Source organism: Zalophus californianus, chromosome 13, assembly GCF_009762305.2.
Source record: "Zalophus californianus isolate mZalCal1 chromosome 13, mZalCal1.pri.v2, whole genome shotgun sequence".
Classification (NCBI taxonomy): Eukaryota; Metazoa; Chordata; class Mammalia; order Carnivora; family Otariidae; genus Zalophus; species Zalophus californianus.
This window is the reverse complement of record NC_045607.1, coordinates 35,625,571-35,642,500: the sequence shown is the minus strand read 5'-3', so window position 1 is coordinate 35,642,500 and position 16,930 is coordinate 35,625,571. Positions and strand designations below refer to the sequence as shown.

Sequence of the window (16,930 nt, the reverse complement as noted above, 5' to 3'; positions counted from 1 at the left end):
TAAACTGTGGGATAAGAGATTCATGTTTTAAGGTATTAAATGTGTGGTAATTTGTTACACACAACAGAAAACTAACATGACATTATGTATAGAATAGAACAGAAATTGCTGTACCACACCTGAAGAAAGTTTCTTCTCCAGAATTTTAGCTGTATTAATTTGATGAAAGATATAAATTAAGACATTTTTATCTAAGCAATACAGCAGTTTTTAAAATCTGATAATAGCTAACTTCATGCTAGGAACTGAATTAGCTCTCTGATCTTTACACACTGCAAGTCAAGGTTAACTGACTTGCTTAAAGCCACATATCTCATGAATACCAGAACCAAAATTTGAAGCTAAGTCCACCTGGCTCTAAAATCCATGTTCAACCCACTAAAACACCTTTAAGAATTTTAAAAGTAACATTCTTGGGGCACCTGGCTGGCTCAATTAAAAGAGCCCCAAGTGACTCTTGATCTCCAGGTTTGAGTTCAAACCCCATGTTGGGTGTAGAGATTACTTAAATAAATAAAACTTACCCAAAAAAGTAACATTTTTTGTAATCTAATTGGATTATAAAAAACTATTCCACTAAGTCTATTTTAAGTATTCAAAAAATATTTCCTTGTAAATTATTTCTGACATAACTTTCCATTACTTCCCTCAATCTTCCTCATTTAAAATTACTTAAAGTATACCATACTGGAAACTGATACAATTGTATTATTCTCTAACCTGGCAACTGTTGAACATTACAAAGATACAGTAACTTCAGTCTTCACTCAGGATGCAACCTATGTTTAAAAAGTCCTGCCAAGAAAACATCCCTGAGACCTGATTAATTTGCAACTCCCCACACTTCTCATTTTTAATGTTTATTTACATATAACTATATGACTAATTCGCCCAACATAACTGAGAAAAGCACCTGTTTCACAAGACTAAAGTTACAGAAAAGTTTAACATTTTAAGCACCAATATGGTACTATTTTAGGCCATCTTTTGTTTAATGTGGCCTTTCGCCGTGTGGTAAACTATAATACAACCAACAATTTAACCTGTCTTGAAGAGTCTAATTATTATCAGTCATGGTGCTAAAAATAACATAGACTTAGAGTCCAGACATTGTCCCAGAACTTGCTTCCTCCAAAATCACTTCTGACAGCAGCTTCCTTCTTCGTTCATTTACATTTTTCTCATACAGGTGAGGCAGAAGATACGCAGGTACATGACCTCTAGGCCAGCATTAAAATAATCTACTTTCTTCAAAATAAATTGCTATAAGGCCAAATAGTCTTCCCCAAAACAACCACATTACTCTCCAGTGGGGGGGGGGGGGGGGGGGGGGGAGTTCATTGTTACTAGCAGCAAAGCAACTGGTCAAAAGCACTCAAATCACAGCCTATTAGAAGAGGGGGAAAAAAACCAAACCAAACCAAAATAAAAGATGAAGAGTCAGATGCTTAGTGTTGACTCCTCCAAGTCTTCCTCTAGGTGCAAGTCTGGGTACCTAAAAAACGAAAAGGTCAAATCCAAATTATCTAAAAATCCACATATTCTCACTGCTTCCATGATGGCAAATGTTAATCTCCTGGAAAGTAATCAAGTAGATTTTATTAACTATTTGAACAGTCTGAATCAGTAATCTTTCATCTGATAAATTCTCAGGTTATACTCCAATATGGGAATACCCCAAAATAAGGGAAAAGCCACATGCACAAGTATGTTCATCACAGTACAGTAATAGCAACAATTTAAAAAGGAACTAGAAGTAACCTAAAAGTTTAACAAATAAACATTTGCTAAGTAAAATAATGGTAACATACTTGGTGGACTACCATGCAGCCTTAACCCATTCAAGAACTGGTACTACCTACTGAGGGAGATCACTGCTGTTCAGCACTGGGGCAATCATTTTCTAAAACAAACTATTACTTCCATTCTTGAGTTAAGGCAAACAACAAACTGGGTTCATGTCTTTCTGGAAGCACAACACAACAAGGTTTGGTGAGAATAGCTGAAAGGCTCCACCATCCTTTCCCTAACCCCACAGTCCCATAAATTAATCGGCGGGGAGGGGGATGTACATGCAATAAGGAGGTCTCTAACCGTAACATCTACTGAAAAGGTGGACGTAAGGGTTAGAAAAATAAGTTACAAAAAAAATTTTAAGTTTTTTTCTTTCCCTTCCACATCCAGATTTGCCGGCACAAAGATTATTCTCCCAGCAAAGAAGTACATCTAAAATAATTTTATTTATGCTGGTAATCTCTTAGCACAATGCTCTAAAGTATCTCTTCAAGATTTCTCTCTTAAGAATTACACAGATTTGGAAAGTATCTAGACCATGACCAGTCCAAACCAGTATGAAAAATTTATATAAATATACATCTGAAAACATAAAGTGTGACTAGACTCTTTACTATTATTAAATTCATAATTCAAATATTTATTGTATGTCTACTATATGCTAGATGCTATGAATACCTGGGGGAAAAAATTATTCTTGCCCTCAAAGAGACTGTCTGATGAGGGGCAATTCCACAAGAACTAAACGAGGAATAGGGCCCTCTAACATAAAGGAGGAAAAGGTAAGGTACTCAAGTCCTTAAGAAAGGTACATGAAAAGATACAAGAGTTGTGGAAAAACTGAGACTGTGTAAATAAACCCTCTTCTTCTATTTGCTCAAATTTCTCACTTGATAATTTACTACACAGAATTAAAGCATTTGCTTCATCTCCTCCACAAAGGCAGTCACTTCAAGAATTTAACATTTGCTGAATGAATGAACTAGACCAAAACTATATTCAAATGTGTTTCCAATCTGTATACTCTCCAGAGAAAAATAAAACAAGCTGAGTTAACCAAAGCAGAAAACTGAAAACACATGCCTGATATATATGGTTAATAAGAAAATAACCAAACAACAACAAAAAACTAGTAAGTAGACCCAGACACTAAACAAAAACCAGCAAAGTGAATTACAAAATGACAGTGGCCTAAACAAAACGGGCAGCAGAGAGAGAAATAGATGGAACAGACTAGAAGACAAAGATCTTTCCATACAGATCATTTGAGATTTTTATTCAAGGATTTCTCATCCATACTTCCCACCCACAACCTTGAAAAAAAGTAAAAGTGAGCACAAATAAAGAGTCTGGCAATGTAACTAAAAGGTTCATCCAACGCTGTTGGAAGAGAGACAAGAGATCTACACTCCACATCATGATGCTAACAGATTCAGTTATGTCTAACTATGCCATCCTATGTCTACCCTCCCTCAAAAATCAGGTTGTCAACATTTACTCATATTAATACTTGCAAACTTAGTTCAGCTATAAAAACAGGATGGGTACATAAACCACCACAAGTACAGAAACAACTACCTTCCAGAATCAGAGAAGATATCAGAGGTGGAGGGACCACAGACATCATTTACATCCAACTTTCATATTTTGCAGATGAGGCCCTATGGCCCACATGGCCAGTTTGTGGTAAAATTCATTTAACTATAGCCTTTAAAGTCTAGCAAATCTCTCAGAGATAAGTCTCACAGAAAATTATATTAATCAACTTAAAATTAAACTCCTGTAATGAATAGATTTAAGGTTTAATATGTTTTCAAAAAGAAACATTACTCCAATAAGTTTACAAGTTAGAAAGAACTGGAGAAAGGAGTATGTGAAGACATACAATTCTCATTTAAAAATCCAGTTCGTAATTTCATCTTTTGATTCCAAGTATGTCCCAACTTCACTGCAACTGATCCAACAACTATATTTGGTCTTGTATTGTTACTTCTATGGAAGTCCTATCTCTTCCTTTCCAGTATGTTCTCTGAAGACAGGAAAAATTTTACTTTGATCCCAACTGTCCTTAGATTTTTGTTAAGTTTTGATTTCACAAAAACTGCGAATGGATTTTTAACTTGAGCCTAGTTGCCTGGGCTGCTTGCTATTGAAAGGAACTTAAGTAAATGTATTAACAACAGCACCTATAATCAAGGCCAAACAGGATCCCAAAAGGTTCGCAATTCTAAAGTAACAAACCGCTTGGGTATGAGTTGCATACACTTAAAACTTCAAAGTGAAGTGCGCCACGTAAGAGAAGGCAATTCACATGATGCCAGCAATGACATATGTTAAGTATGCATTTCTATTTATGGTGGAAAAATTAGCATACCCAACTTTTGTAGCACAAAGAAAAAACTGTGTCTCTTACAGGTCCTACACACGGAAACAAAAACTTTATTTTCTTTAGTTCTCAATAATTTGAAAAATTCCCGGTTCAAAACCAACCTCTCTCATTCTTCAGCCCTGAAGAACTTCCATGCCCTGAGAACAAAACGCAGGCTGCCCAGAAACCCGCAGAGCAGAAGGACGCGAAAGGACCCTTCGGAACCGGTTCCGCGTTCTCCTGGGTGACATCATTTCACCTGCGCCTCGGCAAAACGGGAGGGAGCGCGCGCGAGAGGCCATCTGCCAGGCGGCGGCGGGTCGGCGCTCCCGCTGGCTGCACCCACACCTCCACGCCGCCGCCACGGGAACAAAGAGCGCCGGGCAGCCGGGCCGCGCCCCGCCAAAGCACCGGGCAACCACACCTCCTCCTGATTGCCGGGAGCGGCCCCGCAGGCTCCCAACGGCCTGCGGCTCAGACCGTCCCGCCCTCACGCGGGAACCAACGGCCGCGGCCAGTACCTGCGAGGGGAGGCTCCGCCCTGCGGGGCTGCTCCCGCGGCTCCTTGCTAGGCCGCCGCCTCCTATTGTGACCGCTCGCCCAGCCAGCGGCCAGCTCGCCAGCTCCGCCGTCCCCGGGCCTCCTCACCCCCGGAACCCGGGCTCCGACCGAGGCGCTGTCTCGGCGCTTCCTTCCTCCCGGCACCATCACACGGGCCGCGCCAGGAAACAGCTGCACGCTCAGAGCTGACAGAGTCGGCTAACGCCTCGGGGGCTCCATCCTCTCCGCCCCCGGGCCCTAACTGCCGGGGCCGCGGCACCGTCCCGCCCCACCGCACCCCGCCTCGCTGCTCGCGAACACGGCGTGCCGCGCCGGCGCACTATCCTCCGCTGCGCGCGCAGGCGACGCCCCTCGCCGCCAGGCCGCAAGATGCGCGAGCACGCGGCACTCCCACTTCTCGGTTCGAGGTCGCCGCCCGCCTCCCCACCTCGTCCCCCAACAGGAACAAACCTAGCGAGCACAAAGCGCGAGACCACCACACGCTCCGCCCCTTTCCCCCTAGGCTCGGCTCCGCGCGCCGAGCCCCCTTTGTTTCCACCCCGCGGGGGAGGGGGAAGGGGAGGGGCGGCGCTGCGCGCGTCCGGGCGCGCGATTAGGACTAGTTCCGGCAACAGAGCCCTTCTCACAGCGCCCTTGCGCAGCCCCGCCCTCGCCCGCCTCTCAACCCGGGCGCACAGCAAGGCTACCAGCTACTGAACGGGACCCTGGGGCCGGCAGTGTCTCCCAGTTCGTACACATCTCTCCCTAAAGTATGCCTTCTGGGCCGTGCCTCCCTCCTCCAAAACTCGGCAATCAAACAGTAACCTCACTCAATTCACAATATAATATGTATTCAGGTGGACCCAGAAGTGGAATTTTTATTGATGTAGAAGGAGGTGATTAGTCGAAGGTGTCTCACAAAGAAACAAAACAGGTTGGAACCCAACGCGTCCAACTCTTAAGGATTATTAAACCTGACAGTTATTCAGACCATGCTAAGGATGGGAAATGAGATGGGTACAAAGAACGCAGCCGGCATGCTGCCTGTCCTGATCACATTTGCGATCTAAAAGGGAAGATAGATATACCATAAAAGCATAATAAATGCAAGGAAAAGACAGTTAAGTGGTATCTGAGGAAAAGTGGGCCATCAAGGGGGCATTATGCAAGAAGTGGGCTTTATGCAGATAGGAAAATGGTTGATGCCATCAAGATGGTGATCATATTTTAGGGCAGTCCAATCATTTAAAAAATCCAGGTTCTAGGGGCGCCTCGGTAGCTCAGTCGTTAAGCGTCTGCCTTCGACTCGGGTCATGATCCCAGCGGCCTGGGATCGAGCCCCACATAGGGCTCCCTGCTCCGCGGGAAGCCTGCTTCTCCCTCTCCCACTCCCCCTGCTTGTGTTCCCTCTCTCTCGCTGTGTCTCTCTCTGTCAAATAAATAAATAAAATCTTAAAAAACAAAAAATCCAGGTTCTAGTTCTGGCATTACTTAAACCAGGCTCCTTCCTGCTCTGGGCGGGCCTCAGCTGCCTGTAGTAGAAAATTAAGGAATCAGACTAAACTGATGTTCAAGGATCTTTTGAATACGTATGAATAACACTATATGGTAATTATTTGTGAACATTTGTCTCCCGTATCAGATGGAGCACTGGCTCTCTGTTTTGGCTCTGGAACCCCAAGGTCCAAACCTACAGCCTGAAACACAAAAGCAGGTGCTTAGCAACTCTGAATCAAAGTTCCAGCAATAAATCACAAGCTTTTACAATTCCTAGACAAAGAGAAACTAGAATGATATAACAGGCCCCAATAAATACATCCCCTCCCCCCAGCCCCACACCCCCAATTATGTAGTCCTTTTATCTAGCTGACTCCTCCTCCCAAAACACTGTCTTCCAAAGCAGCCAGTTTGTGGATGATTACACCACACTTTTAGATGCATCCAATGCAATCGGTTTCTAACTTGAGTCCCTCATAATTCCCCATCTACTGCTGTAGATTCACCTAGCTTCCAGCAGAACCTCAGCTGCACAAGCTTCCTTACATAATCCAGACCACTCTGAAACCACTTTTCTTGTATACTTGGATATTAGCTATGTGATGAGAGGAGGAAAGGAAGAAAAAAGTTGGGAAAGGGAAGGAAAAAATTACCATTTGAGAGCTCTCTAATCAAAAGAGCCAGATTCAAGTGCTGAATCTCAGCAGCAAAAATCTATTACAGTCCTTCAGGGTTTCCACTCCTTAAGCTTAATGTGAATCCCCTTGGGCCTCAGCCAATTCTTTGTGAGGCAAACTCCATGAGAAAACTTCTCAAATGATTAAGATCTTGGCTACCTGGGCTCTTAGGGCTTAACCCAAGAAGTCTGCTTAGATGTAAACAATAATCCCACAACTCAAGGTTGGATAGTTTGAAATTTGTACTGCAATTTCTTCTCTAATTGATTTTCTTCACCAGAAAATCTAGTATCTTGCTAATAAACACCCAATCAGTGAAATAGGCTTTAAGCTGAGCCACTTCTGACCACCCAATGTGGCAGGTGGTAAATTAGAACAGTTGCTCAACCCCAGTCCACCTAAAATTTTATTTGGTGTCTGTTCAAAAAGGTGCAAAGCCTTGTTGGAGTGGTGTCCAGTAAAACTTTCTGTGCTAGAAATGGTCAATATCTGCACCATCCAAAAGGAGGCCACATGTGGCTACTGAGCACTCAAACTGAGGTGAGGCTAGGGCATCCAGTGAATTTACTAGGATCAATTTAAATAGCCACATATGGTTAGGGACAGCACAAAACTTGCAGGCAAAGTAACTGATTGTAGCAAGAGCTTTTTGAGACTTCTGACTCCAAGACTGCTCTTTAAAATCATTTTTCACAACAGAAGTAAAAACTGAATGCTACTAAAAAGTTCTTCCTGAGGTACCCAAGTAATTTAAGTCCCCTCACTTCTAAAATAAAAATATACCAATCACTGCTTACCAAATAGGAAAATATTAAAATTCCTTCAAATATGTCTGGTCATTGGGATTATTTACTGTGGCGACCTACCATTCTAATACATGGGAATAACAGCTGAGGTTTTGACTGGGCTGGGCTGGATCTAGAGACGAATCTTTACAAAACTTATCTTCAATCTATGAGCAAGATGCATCCTTCTATTTACCTGAGTCACCAACTTCTTTTCAATATTGCTTTACATTTTCGATACAAGTCTTACATATTTCTGTTCTTTGGTTTATTCCAGGTTTTATATATAATTACTAATTCTAAAAATACCTATAGTTATATACATGTATATTATATAATTATATAGCTATAATTTAATTACACATAATTCTAATAGTGTATCTTAATCTTTTTGAATTTTCTGTACATATAATCCCATTGGCAGAAAATAATGATCATTCAATTTCTTTCTTTCCAACACATTTTTCCTTTTCTTTGTCTTGTCTTACTGCATTGGCTAGGACTTCTAGCACAATGCTAAAGAGAAACAAAGAGAACATGCACTTCTGTCTTATTCCCAAACTGGAAAACTTCCAACATTTCACCATTAAGTATGTTTGCGATAGGCTTTTTGCATATCCCTTTAGCAATTAAGAGAGTTCTCTTTTATTTCTAATTAAAAGTTTATCATAAAGGAATGTTTAATTTTATCAAATTTTCCTGCATCTATGAGATAATCATATAATTTTTCTGTTAATATGTGAATTACATTGACTGGTTTTGGATGTTAAACCAATTTTGCATTCCTAATAAAATCCTATCTTATTTTATTACCCTTATTATATATGTTGGATTTGGTTTGCTAACACATTGGTTAGGATTTTTACATCTGTGGGGCACCTGGGTGGCTCAGTTGGTTACGCGACTGCCTTCGGTTTAGGTCATGATCCTGGAGTCCCAGGATCAAGTCCCGCATCGTACTCCCTGCTCAGCGGGGAGTCTGCTTCTCCCTCTGACCTTCCCCCACTCATGTACTCTCTCTCTCTCAAACAAAATCTTTTTTTAAAAAAATAATTAAAAAATAAAAAAGGATTTTTACATCTGTGTTCTTGAATGACAATAGCTGTTATTTTCCATTTTTGTAATGTCTTTGTCAAGTTTTGTTACAAAGATTATGCTAGCCTTAGAAATGAATCAGGGAGTGTTCTCTCTTTTTCTACTCTCTAGAATAGTTTCTGTAAGAATGGTGTTATGCCTTCTTTAAATATTTGGTAGAATTTGCTGGTTATCTTCTTTTTTTTTAACATATAGTGTATTATTTGTTTCAGAGGTACAGCAGGAAGGGAAAAATGAAGGGAGGGAATCGGAGGGGGAGACAAACCATGAGAGACTATGGACTCTAAGAAACAAACTGAGGGTTATAGATGGGAGGGGGGTGGTGGGATGGGTTAGCCTGGTGATGGGTATTAAAGAGGGCATGTACTGCATGGAGCACTGGGTGTTATATGCAAACAATGAATCATGGAACACTACATCAAAAACTAATGATGTAATGTATGGTGATTAACATAACATAATAAAAAAAAGAATTTGCTGGTTAGCCAACTGAACTTAGAATTATATTTTTTAAAGATTTTATTTTTAAGAATTCTCTGTACCCAATGTGGGGCTCAAATTCACAACCCTGAGATTAAGAGTCTCATGCTCCACGACTGAGCCAGCCAGGTGCCCCTGTCTCTTCCTTATTTTTAACAAAGGAAAAACAACTATAATGTTAGGATAGACTTAAGAAAGATCTCATACTGAACTCAAAATCTGTTTCTAGAAAACTAACTTCCAGTTCTGTGAATTTGAAGAGTTCTGCTGGCAATACATTTTTGAGCATACTGCATAAACAATAAGCACAAATAAATTTTACATAAGTGATAGTTAAATACTCTGCCAAATAGTAAATATAAAATTTGGTTTGGTGCTCAATTTTGCATTTCTAAGACATCACAGACTATCTAAACATAATGATTATCTGAAGGATCTTTATACAAGAGAGGTGACTCTGAGGCTATAGGCTTTCTTATTCCTTTACACACTTAAGTAAATACATATTTACATGGGAGAATGATTAATGCTATGTTAGAACACAAAACAGAGGCCACTACCTCAGCAGTAGTGGTTGGGGTTGGAGTTGACATTACAGTCAGGAGACTTGGCAATGGATATGATGACAGCACAACCCTATTCCTGACAGTGTTAATAGTGGGAAACTGCTTCTTCATTATAAAGGTCACCTCCTCCCAAAAGGAAGGTCATTCTCTACCCAACACCTTTTTTTGGCAGGTCCCAAAAGTGTATAGCATTTTTTTTTCCTTTGATATTTTTCCTCTGTGTGTGGTTCTTCAGCATCTGGACAAGTGATTCTTAATCTGCAGCTCTTCAATCATGTGTTTCAGCATTTTAAAATAAGAGATGCCCCTCCTTCCTTTTTTGTGTATTCTCTACCAGCCAACATTCATTCAATATGGACATCACTGATAACAAACAAAAGAGAGATGGGACCTGCTCTTGAGGGGCTTACTGTTTAATGGGGGAAACAGACATTAAATAAATACTGTAAGGAATTGTGATAGAAGTGTGTAAAGGAACAAGAAAGCCTATAGCCTCAAAGTTTCCCTCCTTCCACTAAAACCAGCTAAAAGGATCTAATAAGATGAAGCTACATAGTGGAAAGGTGTATCGGCCTAGCACTATTCAGTCTACACATTATCTATAACCATTAAGACCTGATCTAATCCAAAAGATCAGCATAAGCACTTTTCACTCATAAGTGTTACCACCTGTCAGACTAGAAAGGTTAATTATCAGCAGCTGCCAGCTACAGTTGCCAAAGACCAGAAAGGAGCAGCAAAGGCGCACCCAAACCCAAGTCCCCTGAAAGCCTCCCCCAATATAGCCAGCTTTGGGATGGAGGAGTGGGCAGACTGCTGTTCCCACAGTATAGGTGAGAGATGCCGGACACTGAACCGTGACAGTTCTTAGGGCAGTGAAGGTGAGAAGGGGCTAAAAAGCAGAACCAGGTGAAAGGCCATCAGCCAAGAAAGAGTTCAAGACAGAGGAGTAAATAAACCTGTGTACCTAAGATAAGCTGAGTCAGAAATAGGAAAAATAGTGACCGAGACATCAAGCCAGAAATGGAGAGGCAAGGGTGCAAATAAAGCATGCACTGCACATCATGGCATATTCAATCTCTGGAGCAGGATAAATGAGAAAGAGCAGACTCTGAGGCATGACCTGCCTTAATGCATACCCTTTGAAGCAGAGATCTTAGTGGCACCTTGCTCATTCCATTCTAGCAAATAGGGCGCATCTTGGGAACAATTCTAATTGCCATGATTCTCATTCTAAATTGATCCCGCAGCTCAATCTCAAGGCAAATCATATGCTAATACTATAGTTTAAAAAAAAAAAAAAATCCACTGGACAGCCCCAGGCAACAAAAAGAGTTAACCACATACAGATCTAACAAAAGCCTGTTATTTCATTGTTAGGGATGAACAATTATTTTTTTACATGAAGTATTATAATTTTTTTCTGCAGTGTTTTGATATTATAAAAATCCAATGAATACTCTCATACAGACATACAGTTTGACCTGCATTTGAAAAAATATCCATGGGGACCCCTGGGTGGCTCAGTTGGTTAAGCATCTGCCTTCGGCTCAGGTCATGATCCCAGGGTCCTGGGATCAAGTCCTACCATCAGGCTCCCTGCTCAGTGGGGAGTCTGCTTCTCCCTCTCTCTATCCCTCTGTACTCTCTCTCCCTCTCAAATAAATAAATAAATCTTTAAAAAAAGAATATATATCCATAAAGGTAAATTTCTAACAGTGCAATTGCTGTTTCAAAGGGCCTTTGTTTTTTAAATTTGAGAAATACTGCTAAATTGCCTGCTAAAAAGTTGCACCAATCTTTACTCCATCCAACAGTAAATAAAAGTAGTTCGGAGTCAACTCTGAAGAGGAAACAGCAGTGTTTAAAGGCATCCCCTGAGGAAAGATAGGTTGGTTAACTATCATTGCAGTAGGCCAAGGACTAGGGAGAGAAGCCCTGAAAACAAAACTTGGGCCAGGATACTGAGAACGGTCATATTTCATACCCAGCTTTAAATTCTCCTTAATGCCCTGTTAAATCCCTGACCCTTTACTATGGTCTTACTAAATGCAATAGCCTAGGAAGTGAGCCCAAACAGGAGCCAGAGTGACACTAGTGAAAGAAGCAGCACTTAGAAAAGCTGGTAACAGGTCCTGAGTCAAAGGGCTAGCTAGGAGGGCAAGCAGCCTCCAGAAAAGATACCTATGGCATCGCAGAAACACCTGGAAAGGAAGGCCCGCTAAAATTGTCAACTGCAGCTACAAGGAACAAGGACTCAAATCATTAAGAATTAGACACTAAAGTAAAATATGACCCCAAAAGCCAGTAAACATGGACTATACTTATTGTAAGTGCTTCAAGAGAATAAATAAGTCATAGTATAAGCACTGGTTAAGAAACAGAAAAGCATACACAGACAACTAGCACCTTCACTTTGGAGAAGATCATGAAAAAGCAGTTGCTAAAAAGGGACATGGGAATGAGAGAGGGACTTAAATGGTCAAGATGAAAGGAACATGAGAATGTTCTCTAAGCAAATCAGAACACAGGAATATCTTGTAACTTTCACCATGTTTAATGGAAAACGGAATTTCCTGTAGGGAATGCTGGTGGAGCTCATGTGACTTCATAGTTTATCAACTATCTTGCTCTGGATGATGCCCCTGGCTACTGAATTCTATACCCTGCATTCATGAGGTGTGGCCAGCTCACTGAATATGCCAGTGTCCTCCTGGTAGCTTCCACTGATGACATACATTGAAGACACTGACTCACAAGGGTGGTTTTGCAGAGACAGTGTGATACATGGCACATCTCTACAGACCCTGTACCCTCTGGCCCAAGCCACACTCAAGAGGCCGTTTCCAAACTTTAAGAAGAAAGTGTGTTACCTGAGCAGATTCACAAAAAACAGAAATGATCACCTTAAATAAAAACCCTTAAAGCAGGACAACTCTTTATAGAGCAGATAAAAATTTAAGCTCCCACAGAAGTTTATCTCTCCTCTGTTTACTTGCTCCTGTTATGAGAGTGTTTTATAAATAAAAACAAATTAAATTTAGTAGGCAATGACATTTCAAAAGCCAAAACAAGAATGCCACAGAACAATAATCTCAAAATACCTATCATTACAATGTATTTCTAATCACCTCAGATAGTCCACAGTAAGGCAAAGAGAGAATCTATTTAAAAAACACCCTGCATCACATAATACCATACAGCTCAGAAAGCACAATATAAAATTTAAAAACTTTAAGAAAATGTAGGGATACATCCGAAGATATTCTGGAGACAGATTTCCTAGAAGTAAAACAATAAAATACATTTCAAAGGACTATACCAATAGACTTGGTCCCAAAATAATTTTAAATTTCTGAATGAGAAACAAAACTTCATTAAAAATTAAAAGCTGGGAAATTTTTTGCAAATATGACAAATGATTAATGTCCCTATACAAAGTGATAGGAAAATAGGAATATCCCAAAAGAAGAGAAAATTATGCAAAGGACAAACTTTTAAAAAGCAGTAAGTGACTAAGGAACAAATGAACGTATAAAGAGTTATACAACCTCAGTAGTAATCACAGAAATACTCATTAGAACAATTAGAAACCATTTTTCATCATTCACAAAGTAACTTGACATTATGGACCCTATTCAATGTGAAAAGAAAGCTAGACAAGCATTCTCATATGGAAGCATAAACTGATGCATATGTGTGAAAAAATATACAAAAAAAGACAAAGGCTGAAAAAAATGTTCATATCCTTTGATTCAATTCTACTCTAGTAATCCAGGCTCAAGAAATACATCATTCAAAACTTATCACATAGCTACAATAATCAAAACACCGTGGTACCAGCATAAGGATAGATACATAGATCAAGTGAACAGAATAGAGAGCCCAGAAATAAACCCTTGCATATATGGTCAAATGACCCCCAAAGGGTCCCAAGATAATTCAATGGGAAAAGAACACTCTTTTCAGCAATGGTGTTGGGAACACTAGACATCCATACACAAAACAATGAAGACAGACCCTTACTTTACCCTATTATACAAAAATTAACTCAAATGAGTGAAAGATCTGAACTTAAGAACTAAAACTAGGGGAGCCTGGGTGGCTCAGTTGGTTAAGCGACTGCCTTCAGCTCAGGTCATGATCCCAGCGTCCTGGGATTGAGCCCTGCATCAGGCTCCTTCTCCCTGTCCCACTCCCCCTGCTTGTGCTCTCTCTCAAATAAATAAATAAAATCTTTAAAAGAAAAAAAAAAAGAACTAAAACTATAGAACTTTTAGGGTAAAAACATAGGGGAAAACCTTCATGAGATTGGGTTTGGCAATAATTTCTTGGATATGACACCAAAGCGCAGACAACAAGAGAAAAACATTAATTCGAATTTCCTCAAAATAAGAACTTTAAAAAAAAAAGATTTATTTCAGAGAAAGAGTGGGGGTAAGCACATGAGGAGGGGGAAAAGTAGATGGAGAGAATCCCCAAGTCAACTCCCTGCTGAGCACAGAGCCTGAAGTAGGGCTCAATCGCATGACCCATGAGATCATTACCTGAGCCGAAACCAATAGTCGGATGCTAAACCGACTGAGCCACCCAGGTGCCCCCAAAATAAGAACTTCTGTGCAAAGGACACAGCCAACAGAGTAAAAAAGCAACCTCCAGAATGGGAGAAAGTATTTGCAAATCATCTGTCTGATAAGGGGTTATACCCAGAATTCATAAAGAACTATAATCAAACAAAAACCAAACCTGATTTAAAAATGGGCAAAGGTTGGGGCGCCTGGGTGGCTTTTGGCTCAGGTCATGATCTTGGGGTCATGGGATTGAGCCAGGCGTCAGGCTCCACACTGGGCATGAAGGCTGCTTAAGATTTTTCTCTCCCTCTGTCCCCCCAACTTGCTCATGTGCTCCTTCTCTAAAGGGGGGGGGGGTCTTAAATAGACATTTCTCCAAAGAAGATAAATGACCAATAAGCACATGAAAAGATGCCCAATATCACTAATCAGTAGGGCAATGCAAATCAAAACCACAATGAGATACGGCCTCACACCCAATAGGATGGCTAGTATTAACAGTAACAAGAGAAAATAAAATGTGTTGGAAAGGATGTGAAATGTAAAATGGTGTAGCCACTTTGGAAAACAGTATAGCAGTTCTTCAAAACTCTAAAAATATAAATGATCCAGCAATTCCACTTCTGGGTATATACCCAAAAGAAGTGAAAGCAGAATTTCTAAAAGATATCTATACACCTATGTTCCTAGCAGCATTATTCACAAGAGTCAAAATGTGGAAGCAACCCAAATGTCCATCCATGCAGAATAGACAAAATGTGTTATATACATAGAGTGGAATGTTATTCAGCCTTTAAAAGGAAAGAAATTCCAACATTCATGCTACAACATGAACGAACCTTGACAACACTAAGTGAAATAAACCAGTCAAAAAAAAAAGCAAAAAAACAAAAAAAATATGGGATGCCTGGGTAGCTCAGTCGGTTGAGCTACCGACTGAAACCAAGATTCCCTTGGTTTCAGCTCAGGTGGTGATCTCAGGGTTGTGAGGGGAGTCTGCTTGAGATTCTCTCCCTCTGCCCCTCCCCCTGCGCATGCTTCCCCACTTTCTCAAATGAATAAATCTTAAAAAAAAGAAATACAAATATTTTATGACTCCATTTATATGAGGTAAAAAGAGCACTCAAATTCACAGAGACAGAAAGTAGAATGGTACCTGCTAGGGGCTGTGCAGGAGAGAACAAGGAGTTACTACTTAATGGATATGGAGTGTCCATTTGCAAGATATAAGAGCCCTGGAGATTGGTTGCACAACAATGTGAATGTATTTAACACTACTGAACTGTACCAGACCTAAAATGATTAAGATGGTAAATTCTATGTTAGGTGTATTTTACCACAGTTAGAAAAAAATCTCATCACAGCAGCAAAAGGGATGTTTAAAAATATAAACAAGACCATGTCATTCCTTTGCTTAAAAACCTTCCAATGGCTTCCCATAACAGGGAGAACTAAAACTAAGCTTTCCCTGGCTTACCAAGTTCTACATGACCTGTCCTGTGCCTACCTCTTCAAACTCATCTCATACCACTTCTACCCTCATCCACCTTGCTTGTACACATCAGCCTTCCTTCTGTTGGGACGATCATTCTAGCCTCAGGGCCTTTGCACTAGCCCTTTCCTCTCCCTATGATGTTCCCCTCATGGCCCAGATTTTCACAACCTGTTCTTTCCTATCATTCAGACCATTAAGTGTCGCCTTTTTTTTTTTTTAAGATTTTATTTATTTGAGAGAGAGAGAGAGCACACACAAGTAAGAGGGAGGGGCAGAGGGAGAGGCAGACTTCCTGCTGAGCAGGGAGCCTGATCCTAAGACCCTGAGATCATGACCTGAGCTGAGGGAAGACGCTTAACCGAGCCACCCAGGTGCCCCAAGTGTCACCTTCGTAAAGGCCTTCCCTAACACTTAGTCAACTGCCCAATTATTTATACAGCACCTACAAGTATCTAATTATTTACTGATTTACATATACAGTTCATTTTGTGCCCTTTTCACAAAAAATAAGCACCAGAAGAACAAGAACCTTCCTTATTAGTCTTTACACCACTCTATCCTGGTGACTCAGCAGTGCCTGGCACATCATAGGCACTTAATAAATATTTGCTATATGAATAAATGTATAATAGCTTTTTAAAATGAACCTAAAGCTCTACAAAGACAGGTTAAATATATTACCATGTATCCTTATGGTAGAACATTATGCAGCCATTTTAACTGATGTTCAACTATATATAGTGCGCAGATTATATTTCCCAAGATGACCATACATAGTTAAGTTCTCCCACCCTTCATTCTCTTCTTCTTATGCTGACATTACACCCCAGTGGTGAGACTGAAGTTCCCTCCTCTTGAATTTGGGCAGGACTGTGACTTATGCTGGAAGAGATGCTTTGTGACTTCTTATGTTAGGTCATAAAAGGCCATACAGCATCTGTCCGGTCCTCTTGGAGCAGTCACTCTTGCAATCAAGCTGCCATGCTGTGAGGAAGCCCACACTACATTTAGGTGCTCGGGCCAAGGGTCCCAGATGAAGTCCCAGCTGACAAGCAGCATCAA

The 16,930-nt window shown here is 40.6% G+C and overlaps 1 protein-coding gene across 13 annotated transcripts in view; it reads right to left on the bottom strand.

The window, feature by feature from the left end:
- Positions 1-16,930, bottom strand: part of RNF38 (ring finger protein 38) — a 129,771-nt gene that overhangs the window by 41,670 nt on the left and 71,171 nt on the right. For 3 of the 13 annotated variants that reach the window (XM_027615043.2, XM_027615044.2, XM_027615047.2), the window contains exon 1: positions 16,550-16,733. The exons of 3 other annotated variants lie outside the window; for them this stretch is intronic. In XM_027615043.2, coding sequence (XP_027470844.1) covers positions 16,550-16,552 — 3 coding nt within the window. In that variant the 5' untranslated portion in view covers positions 16,553-16,733. Of the gene's footprint in view, positions 1-4,284; positions 4,642-4,683; positions 5,121-5,173; positions 5,197-16,549; positions 16,734-16,930 lie in introns of those variants that run through there. 7 more of the 13 variants (XM_027615048.2, XM_027615051.2, XM_027615049.2 and 4 more) reach the window with 6 other exon arrangements.